Source organism: Spinacia oleracea, chromosome 1 (assembly GCF_020520425.1).
Source record: "Spinacia oleracea cultivar Varoflay chromosome 1, BTI_SOV_V1, whole genome shotgun sequence".
Taxonomy (NCBI): domain Eukaryota; kingdom Viridiplantae; phylum Streptophyta; class Magnoliopsida; order Caryophyllales; family Amaranthaceae; genus Spinacia; species Spinacia oleracea.
This window is the reverse complement of record NC_079487.1, coordinates 106,356,803-106,369,070: the sequence shown is the minus strand read 5'-3', so window position 1 is coordinate 106,369,070 and position 12,268 is coordinate 106,356,803. Positions and strand designations below refer to the sequence as shown.

Below are 12,268 nucleotides of genomic sequence, written 5' to 3'. Positions count from 1 at the left end.
GTGGGATGGTGCAACGGGGCTAGTGCAACAAGTTATGAGGTGAAACCGATGGGAATGGTCGGCCAATGCGATAGTGCGAATTGATTGATTTTGTGAGTGAGAAATCTGAAATTGAAGGAGAAGAATAAAGATATAGGAGATAAAAAAAATGGCATTACGACTAATGGAAGGAAGTGATATGGATAGCGGAACACCGTGTAGTACAAACTCGTATGTGATTAAAAATGATTAACAATAACGAAGAACAAATTAAGCAAGCAAACCAAGCATGAAAACGGAGGCAAGGAAATTTACGGTGGGAACCCGAATGCCGGGAGAAAATCCACCAATCCACTATGAAGAACATGATGATATATGATAAACAACAACAAAGATTTTGAACCTTTCATCAACCATGAAAGTTTCTCCCCCAAACTCTCCCTCACTTAACCCTAGTTGTATGAGCTTACATGAGGCTATGTCTTTGCTCTCTTTCTCTCACCATCCTCTAATTAGAATGCTTACAATGAGTATATATATTGATATGGTAAACATTACAATCCAAGGGTCATAAACAAGCCACGTACATCTCTTTATCAAAACATAAAAGAGATGAAGCTAGCAACATCCTATGCGAAAACCAACAGACCCGCTAGCCACCCGTTTGATCACGCACGGATGAAGAATTTCGGTACTCTTGGCCTGCTGAAAACCAACCTAATTCCTTATGCCTCCTTAATTGATTGCCCATCAAACCCAACATGAAGCATTACTAATGCCCTTGATATTTCTTTTATTTACATTAACTACCACCTGATTTACTCCTTTGTGTTAATGTGGGAGATTAAGCTCACTCGAAATCCCCTTGCAGAAAATAAAGAAGGCCCCTTACCGCAAACAAAAAAAAAACAAAGGTCTCGTCTAGGTATGGCAATATTAAATGGATATCTATTTACCCGTTCCACCCGCAATTATTAAATGGATGGATATCCGAACTAAAATGATGAGATGCGGCTGACGGATGAAGCGGGTCACGGATCGGGTTGGATACAAATGACCCTCGTTCCATCCGTTAAAATATATTTTTCTTCCAAATTTTAATAAAAAGAACTATATATACAAGAAATATTTTTAATTTTGGTTGCAAATTATTTTTTTTCAAAGCATTTTTTGTTATTTTTATACTTCGTATACAACAATTATTTTTATTGATGAAATGCCTATAGGTTAGAGTTGATACAATTTTTTAAAAATAAAACAATCATCCGTTTCTCACCCGATCCACCTATTTCATTCGCGGATGACGGATGAGTGGATGCGGGTAATGGGTTAAGCGGGTGACGGATGGATGCAGACGGAGCGAATTGTTAAACGGATAGGATGCGGGTGAAGCTCCACCCGATCCGAATCCGACCCATTGTCATCCGCCCATCCCTAGTCCCGTCTCGCGACAATCTTCCCGCGAGTTCCCTCTTTAATCCATCCAATTCCAGACCCAGCAGCAACAAAATCGCGCTAAAACCCAGCATACTAGAACCTCCTTTCCACACAACTTCAACAATGTCAGAGACAGTGGAGCAAACTCCGGAACCCCTCATTCTTCGCCTTCAACAATCCCTTGTCTCCTGCTCCAAGGTCCTCACTCGCATTTCTTTCAAATCTTCTAAAATTTATGCAAATAAAACCATTTTAACAATGTTTACTATGTACACTTTACTGAGTTTTTGTTGCAGGCAGTGGAAGCTGGTGATTTTCGTCAATCGGAAGAAGTAATTTCTGGGATTGTTGAGTTTCTCAGCTCAATTTCTGATGCTGCTGTTTCAGATTTAGATGATGAAGAAACCCAGAACAATTCAATCGCTGTTCTCTCTCATATTCACTCTTTCCTTTCGAACCCTTCTCTTGATCAGGTACTTATCTCACTCTATTCTCTCCACTTTGGAGGGGTTTTAGGGTTGTTTGTGAATTTGTGTGAATAGGATTTTGTGTCATTTTGAAGATTGAAGAACCCATTTTTGCGAAAATTGAGAAATTGGGAGAAACTGGGAAGAAGGTATTGCTGGGTTTAGTTTGATAAATCGAATTTATGTTGTGGGTTTGTTTTTTGGATTTTGATGGGTTTGGTACTTTGGTCAATGGTGCTAAAGAAAACAACCAATTTTCAAAGTACAACTGGCTTCATGTGTGAGAATATTGTTAGAAGCGTTGGGGTTTTGCATCATCTATGACAACTACATTAGGAGGTGAATTCATTAGCCATATCCCAGCGATTTCGGGTTATGGCACCGTCTAGTGACAACAAATTTAACTGTTTGGCTTCTGATTGTTTCTAACAGGCTATTGTTGATGCCCTTTCATTTGAGTTGCCCAAAGCTATTGCCAAGTTTGCAGGAGTGTCCGAGAGGTGCCGTGGGATCGTTGAAAGTATTATTGATCATTTCTCGACAAAATGTAGCCCACGGGATATGATTTCAGTATTCTCTGAGGTAATAATATTCTGACCATTGTGCTGATTCTGTCCATCTGTTGTTGACTAGTTTACTATTTTCGACTTTGAGAAGTTAGCATTGCACTTTTATTCCATAAATAAGCTTTGAAAGGTGTTTACCCCCTTCTACTAGTGTTTAGATTTTAAGCTATCAAAATTTCAAGGCTTTGTTACTCTTTTGCACCTCCTTTTCCATATATCTCCTTTGTGATATTGATTGTTTATGAGAAAGTGCAACAGTTCTTTATAAAATTTATGTCTACATCATAAACTTTGATAAATGGTTTGGGAAAAGATTAGTAGGAACTAGTAATTAGCCCGTGCAGTTCACATGTTTATTTTATATTCAATTATACATGTTTAAATTGACTTTGCTTAAATTCTGATAAAATGCTACTTAAAATTTAAGTTTCTTTTTTTTTCAAATTGTTAATGACTAAAATATAGAAATTATATATTTTTTCATTTAAAAGGAAAAAAATTATGATAAATTAAATTAAAACTCCGTATAATAATGGTTTAGAACTTGGAAGGTTAAGGAAAATAGAGAAACCAAGGATTTAATGAAAGAATTAAAAAAGATGATGCAACCTTTCAAAAGTGAAAGAAAGAATTATTGCAAAAATATTGAAAAATTAGAATTTGACACGAAAAAAAAGTTCTATTTATTAATATATGCACAATGTTAGGCCCTCTGTTTATGGAAGTTTAAATAATTGCCCGATATCCTCAATTCCTTGTTATTTGTTAATCAATTTCTCTCTTCTTATTTACCTTCTTAACTCTACCTTTCCCTCGATGGTGAGGGTGGGGGGCTTAGGTAGTGTAAGGACAATTTCCTAGAATAAGTTGGAGTTTCTGTAATTCTAGAGGGAATGTTCTCTTAGAAACGAAGAAAACCAACATGTACTGAGAGTGCTAAACTCAGAGGATGGCAGATATAGAAAACTTTTCATGAGAAGGCGTCGTTGTAGCCCCATGCACTGTTTACATATCTATAGTTATGTACCATACTGCGGCTAAGTCTCAAGACACATAATAAAGCAATTGATTAGCTCCCCTGTTGCACTACTTCTATTGAGTTAAATGATTTTTCCGGCTTTCAGCTTGACAGCTTCACATAGTTGTCTGATGATGATGAAGCAAATGTCTTTAGGATCAAGTATTGTGATTTTTTTTTTGGGTGGAACATGACTGAGAATTTCTCCAAGAGTTTATAAAGCACGAAGTCATTTATTTATTTCTCACCTAATCAATGGTAGACAACATGTAGTTGAAAGCCCTTTACCACTGAATCCTTAATTATAGGGCTAAACATAGTCTGTCATTCTAATGTCTTTGCCGAGTAGCTCTTTGACTCTTTCTCCACTAAATATTTTGAATTCATATGCTGCACTTTAACTATTCAGAACCGTCTTTCACGTGGCTATGATCAGCTTCCAATCATTATTTCATGCTATATTGGAGAATATGTGCAACAGAATGATATTTGGTCACATCCTGTTCATGATAGAGGTGCTTGTCTATTGGTGTTGATTTACATTTTTGCTGACAGCTTGATATCGTTAGAGCAGGCATTGGATTCCTATGGAAAAACAACTGATGCTCCTGGTTATGTTTCTGCTCTTCTACACGGGGTCTCTAAAGGTACGTACGGAATGCATAAGGCCCTAAAAGCCATTGTCCTTGAAAAGAAAAAAAATTTGGTGCAGTATTTACTTCGATGCACTACTCATCTTCTAAATTGGTGATCTGTTAATTTATTTAAAAATCTACCTGCTTGTGCAAATAATTTGAATGTCCAAATATTATTCGCTGGACTGGAAAAATGATAGTTCCTTATTGTTGTCTTTCAGTATTCCTCTCCATACAAAGACGTCAAGTTGAGCAAATAAAAGTTGCTCTTCCGATTATCCTTAATGCTGTGAAGGCTGCATCTTTTGATTTGGATGATAGAGTTACAAGCTTCAAGGATCTGTTTGAAGGAGCTATCAGTATTGCCAATTCCATAATAGGAACTTGCAAAAAGTTGGTCTGTCAATCTTTGACATATTTATTTCACCATAAAAACCTTTGTTTCCTTCTTGGCCTACTTTCCATCTTTCTCATTTTTAAATTTGATTATTGCCTTGACCAATAGGAGGGTGCAGCAGAAGGACAAATCCGTGGTTTACTTGGATTATATGTTTTGCAAGTCATGGTAGGTACCCATTTCTGGATTTTATGTTGCTGTGTTGTCTGCATCTGAGAGAAGGAGCTATTGATTCTATATCTGTCAACTACTTTTGAGAGTCCATTGCTTAACTTTATTGTAATTTTTAACATTTATTGCCAGGATTTCATTTACAGCTTTTCCCATTCACTCTAGCAGGCTTTACTTTTGTTAAGAATTTCTTATGAGTTTCATGGTTTGCAGACTATAGTTTCATTTAGCTCTGGGGATGAAGTTTCGTCTTGTCTTTATTTTGTGCAACTGTTATCAAGCTTCTTTCCGTACTGTGGTTTATCATATGCTGATCTTGTAACGGGCCAAGGAGTTGATCCACTTACCAATCTTATATGTGGTGGTGAGTTACCAATGTTTATTGTACCTCTTCCATGTCGAATTTTCATGTATCTTGGCATCTGTAAAGGTGACTCTTTTCTCTCCCTCTGCGCTTTTCAGACGAAACAGACGAATATATGGATTGTTTTTGCTATGTCAAACATGGAGCAGTGCTTTCAGGTGAGTATTTGACCATGAAGATTTCTCTTACTGATCCATATATCCACTATTACTGGCTGCCCACGTATTGACATATTTTCCTGTTACACTTCTTATTTTGATGCTTTTATTCAGTGATTTGGGGGCATATATCTGATGAGGTCGCTGAGGCAGCTGGGCAGGATGTGAGTGTTCTCAAGCGTGAACTTAGAACCTCCCAAAGCAGACGATGGTCAGCTGTAGGAATGATGAAGTATATATTCTCTTTAGGCGAGCTGCCTTGGGTCTTAAAGAAACATGCATCAGACTTCTTGCTTGTCATCACAGAAAACAGTGACCAGCAAGACATGAATGAAGACATGATATGTTCATTCCTTACACCAAGTCTTATTACTACTATGCAGGTAGTCTCCTGCCAGTTCTCACAGTTAATGAAACATTTCTGTTGATCCCTTGCTAATGCTAGAACATATTCAGGCTATTCTGTCAGTCATCATGTATGCTCCTGATGCAGAATTAAGAAAGACTGCTTTTGTTGCTTTGAAAAGGGTAAGATTTCTTGGAGCCATGTGCATTTTCATTCTTTGATCACATGGTATAGTTCCCATATTATTTAGTATAACAACCTCTTCGTGGATCTGTGATAATTTTGTTATGTTTATCATGTCACGTGGTTGCATGATGAAGCAAAAATAAATTTGTTATGAAGTTCAGTTCCAAACCACTCTTCGGCAATGAAGTTTATAAAATGCTTTGGACCTCTGTTGCCAATCTTGCCATAGAAAGTACTGTAACAATGTGGACCCAGGTCCGTAGGCCAACAACCCAACTCCTCGAGACTGGGATTTGAAGCTCCCAACTGATTTATGGTGGCCTGTGTCTTCTGGAGTGAACCGTAAGCTTAGTACTCAATGAATACAAATCTTTGTAGAATTGGAATAAAGTCTGGCTGCTAGACGTCTCGTTTTCCTCGCCCCTTTTCCCTTTACCATGTTTACTACTGTTTCTAGTGACAACACATCCAGACATCGGAGAGCTTGTTGCTTATATTTTTGTTGGTGCACCATACTGCGTATCATGTTTCTCCGTTCGTTCTGCTAATGCTTTTTAATTATAACTTTTTTGTGGCTTTCTGTTGTATAGGTCTTATCTCATCTATTATTAGAATATTTTTTCGGTTTTTTCCATGAAATGCCCTCCAGTTTTCAGTAATTCATGAAATACCCCTTAAGTTTCCAAAATTCACCAAATACCCCAGAACGTTTCAAAAATACACAAAATACTCTTAATTACTTTTCCCTTCCAACTCTGATAACATTTTTGCTAACTTTTCAAAAAAAAAAATCTCTCCTCTTTTCTTACCCCCCCTTCCCTTCTCTTTTTTTTCTCGAGCCATGGTAGCTCACCATCTTGGCCATCCCCCTTTCTCTTTCCTCCTCTTAGCCGTCCTTGTTGACCTTCTCCGTTCCGTTTTCTCACCCCTCCTTGCCTTTATCGCCCCTCTTCCTCTCTCCTCTTTGCCCTTCAGTAAGTGGCCTTCACCGCCCTTCTTACTCTCTTCAACAGCCATGACCATTTGTACAGCCATGAAAGTCGCAACAACGCACCATTTGATTCGAATTTCATGATGAAATACTTTGATTATCGTCTTGTTTCTTGAATTCAAAGAATGATTCTCGGAATTAACCCCCAGTTTGTAGGTGGATCCTTGGTTGATTTCGGTGGTTTTTTGGGGAGAAAGTGTGTTAATTGGACCAAAATCTTAACTCATATTGATGCGAATTTATTCATTCGAATCTCAATTAGAGTTGATTGTTGGATTTAAGCTCAATTATAAGCGACTAAATGGAGAGAGAAAGGAGATCGAGAGGAGAGAGTAACAGTGGCAAGGAGAAGGCCCGGATGGCCAAATGAGGCTGGGGTTCTGGTCTGCTCTCCTCCACCTCCCCTAGCCGGAGATGATGTTGGTTGCTCACCGCCGATGTGGCAATGTCTCTATTTTTAGTTATTATTGATTTTATGTTGTTAGACCGGGTGGTGAGAGGAAGAGGAGGAGGAGAGAGAAACGGGGTCGCAACAGGGAGGGTGAAGGGCTGAAGGGTGGAGGTGGACTGGTGGAGGAGTTGTTCCTGGAAAACGCAGGAGGAAAGGGGGAGGAGAAAAGGCGATGGTGGAGGAGTTTTTGGATTGTTCATGAGAGAAGATAAGGTGATGTGGTGGCGGCTGGCAGTGGCGGCGGAGGATACAAGTGGTGGCAGGTTTAGAGGGGAAGGACGAAAGCAAAGAAGAAGAAGAAAAGAAGAAAATGGGAGAGGGGAAAGAAAGAAAAAATGAATGAGGTTAACGGAATTCAAGAAAAATCGGCATTAAGGGTATTCTATGTATCTTTTAAAAACTTAAGGTCATTTGATGAATTTTTGGAAGCAAGGGTATTTCATGAATTAACTGAAAACTGAGGGGTTTTTCATGAAAAACCCGTAGGTCCTTTGCTCAGTTGCATTTATTTTATTTGTATCTGCTGTATTTTGTTAAGTATCTATCCTTCATTTTGCTGATCCCCTATGATCTGATTGACTGATAGGTACTTGCTGATATTCCAGCTTCTTTAAGGCTTGACATAATGCAGGTCTTGGTTAAATCTAGCACCTCTTCATCTATGGTTAGACTCTATCCCCTCATTTCTTGGTTATAGTGGTACATTGCCCCAGTTGTCTTATAGTGGAATCTATATCACTTATCTTACCTATTGGAAATTTTTGCAGGTAGCTATACTTTTAGATTGCATTAGAGAGAACCTTCGGATTGATTATCCAAAACTGCAAGATGAGGAAGTGTCTTCTAGTTGCACTTTCTGGAATGCTTGCATACTAGACTTGGTGGAGTTTGTTTTGAGGCCCCCCAATGGAGGACCTCCTTCCCTTCCGGAGCAAAGTGATGCTGTATTATTACTGAACTCCTATGATTTGTAATGTGTTTCTTGCTTGAGTTATTACATTGCCGTCTGGTACTCTAATTATGTTCCTCATAGGATGAATGGTCAGGTATAATGTTAATATATACATTCTGATTTCATTTTGTTGACATTTGCAGGTTCTTTCAGCTCTTAACCTGTACAGATATGTTCTAATAGCTGAGAAAACAGGTAAACGTATTTGTGCTTGCATCATTTACCCTTTATGAAGTGGCTTGCTTTGTACTTTGTTCATACAATTTGACTTAAGCATCTTGTGTATTTCTCACCAGCAGTATGATTGAACTAAAGTGTGTAACTCAAATCTAGTATGCGACCTTGGTGATTATTCATGGGAAGAGGTAGATGAGGGATTTATATAGGTCACCCAGACCCATTGAGGATGTTGATAAAGTTGCTTTGGATACTGTAAGTTGCATGTATGATGAGCCAAAGCCTTCTTGCTGTAAATTTCTATGAACAGGGGGCCATATATTCTGATTTAGGTTTATTAGGTATCACTATGATTCCTTGGTCCCAAGTCTGTTACACACTTAACATGTGGGATAATTACTCATGAACAAGTAGGGTATCATAGAACCAAAGAGTCAGAGTAGGGTAGAGAAGGGTTCCTTGGGGATTTGGCTTGATTTTGAGAATACCTAAGTATGGTTTTTGGACCTGGGAGCAACAGGCAATTAGGCATAATAGCCAAACTAAGTCCATAACGTATGGAGACAAAGTGACTGAGATGAAAAAACAAATAATCAAGGATCTAGGGTGTATGGAGATGTCCCAACAGGATGCTCGTTCCGGAAGTTATTTCTGGTGAGGATGAGCCAAAAGTCCAAAACCTGCAACTTGTGTCTATAAAGAACCACATGATGCCAGAAGGCGAGTAGATTGGGGTGTGCCTGGGAGGCTTTGTATTGGGTTTAGTAAGAATGCTTTTGAAGTCTTGACACACAGAAACCACTGATTAATTAATAACTGAAAAATAGAAAGAAGAAAGATAGGGAAAATATGAGATTCATCAGAAATGTCAGATGCAGTTCATTCGAAAACATTAGAGTGGTAGGGGCACTCCCAAAATGTAAGTAAAAATACTGAATGATTTTTTTAGTTATACCCTTCCCAAATTCCACTCTTTATCACAGAACTTTATGTCCCCTCACACTGTTCGAACCAACTCCCTTACGTGATACTCTTCTTCCTCTGCCTCCCTGATCAAGAGTCCTCTAACTGAATTAGCCAAATTCCCATTCACGTCCTCCCCCCTGTTCTGGACGTAAGTGAGGTGGATAGTGGGCTTGGCTTTGGCCTGGTGTATGGCCTGATCTTCCTACATTGTGCACTTTTCTTACATTAGGGATTTAGGGTATACTCCGTATGTAACAAAGGGTTACCTTAAATCATAGAAATTGTTGCTGCTAAGTATTGTTTTGAGATCCAGATGCCGTGCTTGATACAAAGTCTGTAAATCTTGTAATGTAACTATCTGCCTGAGAAGTGCCAGCAGCCGGAAGGCAAATCTTGAAACAAGATCTTGAGTTCTTGACGGTGTATAAGAGTTCTCCTTGGTGAGTTTTGATTAATCTAGAGTTGTAAGAGGTACTTAGTATTTTGTATTGTGGCTAGCATTCTGGAGTGGATAACTCATAATAAGGAACTATGGTACTCAGAGACTTCTTTTTATGTACTTATGTCAAAGCCTCAACACCCCGTAAGGGTATTAAGTCCGTACCTGACACTTCTTTTTTCAGTAGAACACATGGAAAAGAAAGATATAAAAGCCAGGGAGAGAGGACAGAAAGTAATGTGTTAGAAATAGGGTTGAGATACATATTCTAACAAGTCAACTGATACTCTGATAGTGTATGGCAATGCGTATATATTTGCAAGCATGCAAATGTCTTTTTAAATCTTAAATAAATTTAATGAATGTCATATCCTTGAATGTTGAAACCATGTCTCACTTTATAGGACAAAGTCCCTATTTCCAAAAATATTAATCATGGCTTTTAAAAAGTTGGAAATGTACCCATACCCAATACAAACGCGTTTCTGTTATGAAGTGCATTGGACTAACAGAAACAATCGACATAAGAGGGTCTAGGATGCCTGGGTATGTGCAATCTCACCTCACTTTGCTATCAAGTTCTGTTGCAACTTTTGCGAGATATCCTATTAGCACTTTGATGGATCAGTCTCCTTTGTCACCCTGCATATGAATAGTTAGCTTCTGCAATCCCTGAAGACTAATATTTGATAGAACTTTGGATAACAAGGGCATGCGTGGTCTGCTGTCCATTTGCATGGTAGTCGAATAAGGATGCGATTTCCACAAATTGGAGTCGTCTCTGAGGTCTGCCTTAGAGGGCACATGACAAGGTAATGCAATGGCACGTATTACCTGAAGGTTACATGCAAGTTCAAGCCACAACTTGTGTGCTATTATTTGTGTAACTCCCCTGGGATAAGGTATCATGATTGGACCCAAATAGATGATGTCCCTCTTAATCAAGCACTCTACTCTAATTTATGACCCATCTAAAGCCTGAGACAACTTAATATGATTTGGATCCCTGTTCAAACCTTAATTAGATAGAGCCTGGTGCCAATGAGCCTGAACAAAAGCCTTACCCTCACTTACGAAGGGCCCTGTCACTGTGGTTGAAAAGCCTTATATCATGTATAATGCGAACCCAACAAGTCGCCAGTATGCTTTTGCCCAAAGCTCCTCACAGCGACAATGTACTTTTTTACTTAGCTGCACAACTTTTCATACCATATGAACTATGAAGGACGCAATACTACAATTATTAATGCTCCTTGAGTATATCAGCTAAAATAGAAATATGTGTTTCCTTGTATTTGGCACTGTTTGTTTAGATAACTTGAGTAACTAGTGGAGTTTGAATTTGTATTTTGTTGCTTTTAAATTCATCATTTGCTGTTTTCGTCAAAGTATAATGATCACATGCTTGAGTCACCGCATGGTTGTCACAACTATATTATTACAATCCAAATATGTATACATGAACTCCCTGCCCCCCTCTTAACCCCTTTGTGAATGAATAGGTTGAAGTCTGAATGTCGCTATGCACTTTGATTTTCATGAGCTTTGGTGCAAGAAGGTTGAACTCTGACATTGATATATATGTTGACACAGGAAAGACAAACTACACAGGAGTATTGTCTAGAAACAAATTAGAGAAGGTCTACAACGAGTGGCTTCTGCCTCTAAGAACTTTGGTGATGAGCATAAGTGCCGCAGAGAACAAGAATGATAACGAGCAACTTGCAATGGACATAATGTGTGGATTGAACCCTCTTCTGTTCGTTACACACCGCTGTATTGAGCTTGTCGAAGAGAACATTAAACAGTCATGATGGTTCTGGCATCTCCTCTAATTGGTGTCTCAAACTCAATTTTAGTTTAACTCTTGGATATACCTGTGCTGCTGTTAAAGGTATCAACACTTCCCATGATTGATTTTTGAAACCTTAAGAATTAAGATCCTCTCTTCTATTTCCTTTTTCTTTTTCCTTTTCCTTTTCCTTTTCCTTTTTGGAGTTTGCATTTTCTGTGTCTTTAACTGGGCCGTAAGCCCAGCCCAGTTTCCAGACAAGTAGAAACAGTTTGTGTATATACATTCATCAATGTTCAGAAGCACCAGACTATTCCTTAAAAAATACTATACAATTAAAAATATAATTTTTGTTAGAGATAAATTCATGGTTTCGACTTTCGAGAGGGTGAACAGCTTGCCTGACATGATATTCAACTATTCAAAAATCAATGATGATTCCCATTTCACATTTTCCCACCACTTCAAAAAATGTTGTTTATTTGCCATTACAAACCTACTTGCGAAAATATGCTCAGCGAGTGGATTTGTTAGAAATATATAAACTTGTGACTCAAGCAAGTTATAAAGTTTTACTCCAGATCTATAAATCTTAATACTACCTTTTTTGGGGATTTGTGCATTGGTAAAGATTTGCAATTTCTGTATTGAATAAGGTAAAAAATTGTTACTCCATGTTTCCTTATTCGTATTGCTCATTAGATCAGATCAGAAAAATTAAGACTAGACCGGACAAAACTAGATCGGAGTTTATGTAGTTCGACTTGCTGATCTGG

General features: G+C 38.3%; 1 protein-coding gene across 1 annotated transcript; it reads left to right on the top strand.

Annotated features, from left to right (window-relative positions):
- The first annotated feature begins 1,307 nt into the window (after positions 1–1,307).
- Positions 1,308–11,856, top strand: LOC110801173 (aberrant root formation protein 4). Its single transcript, XM_022006500.2, has 14 exons — positions 1,308–1,614; positions 1,713–1,889; positions 2,316–2,465; positions 4,042–4,114; positions 4,324–4,499; positions 4,608–4,667; positions 4,884–5,034; positions 5,133–5,192; positions 5,307–5,575; positions 5,649–5,720; positions 7,753–7,830; positions 7,934–8,110; positions 8,262–8,313; positions 11,294–11,856. Exons 1-14 carry the CDS (start codon positions 1,360–1,362, stop codon positions 11,512–11,514), a joined length of 1,971 nt encoding a protein of 656 aa, XP_021862192.2. The 5' UTR covers positions 1,308–1,359; the 3' UTR covers positions 11,515–11,856.
- The last annotated feature ends 412 nt before the right edge of the window (positions 11,857–12,268 follow it).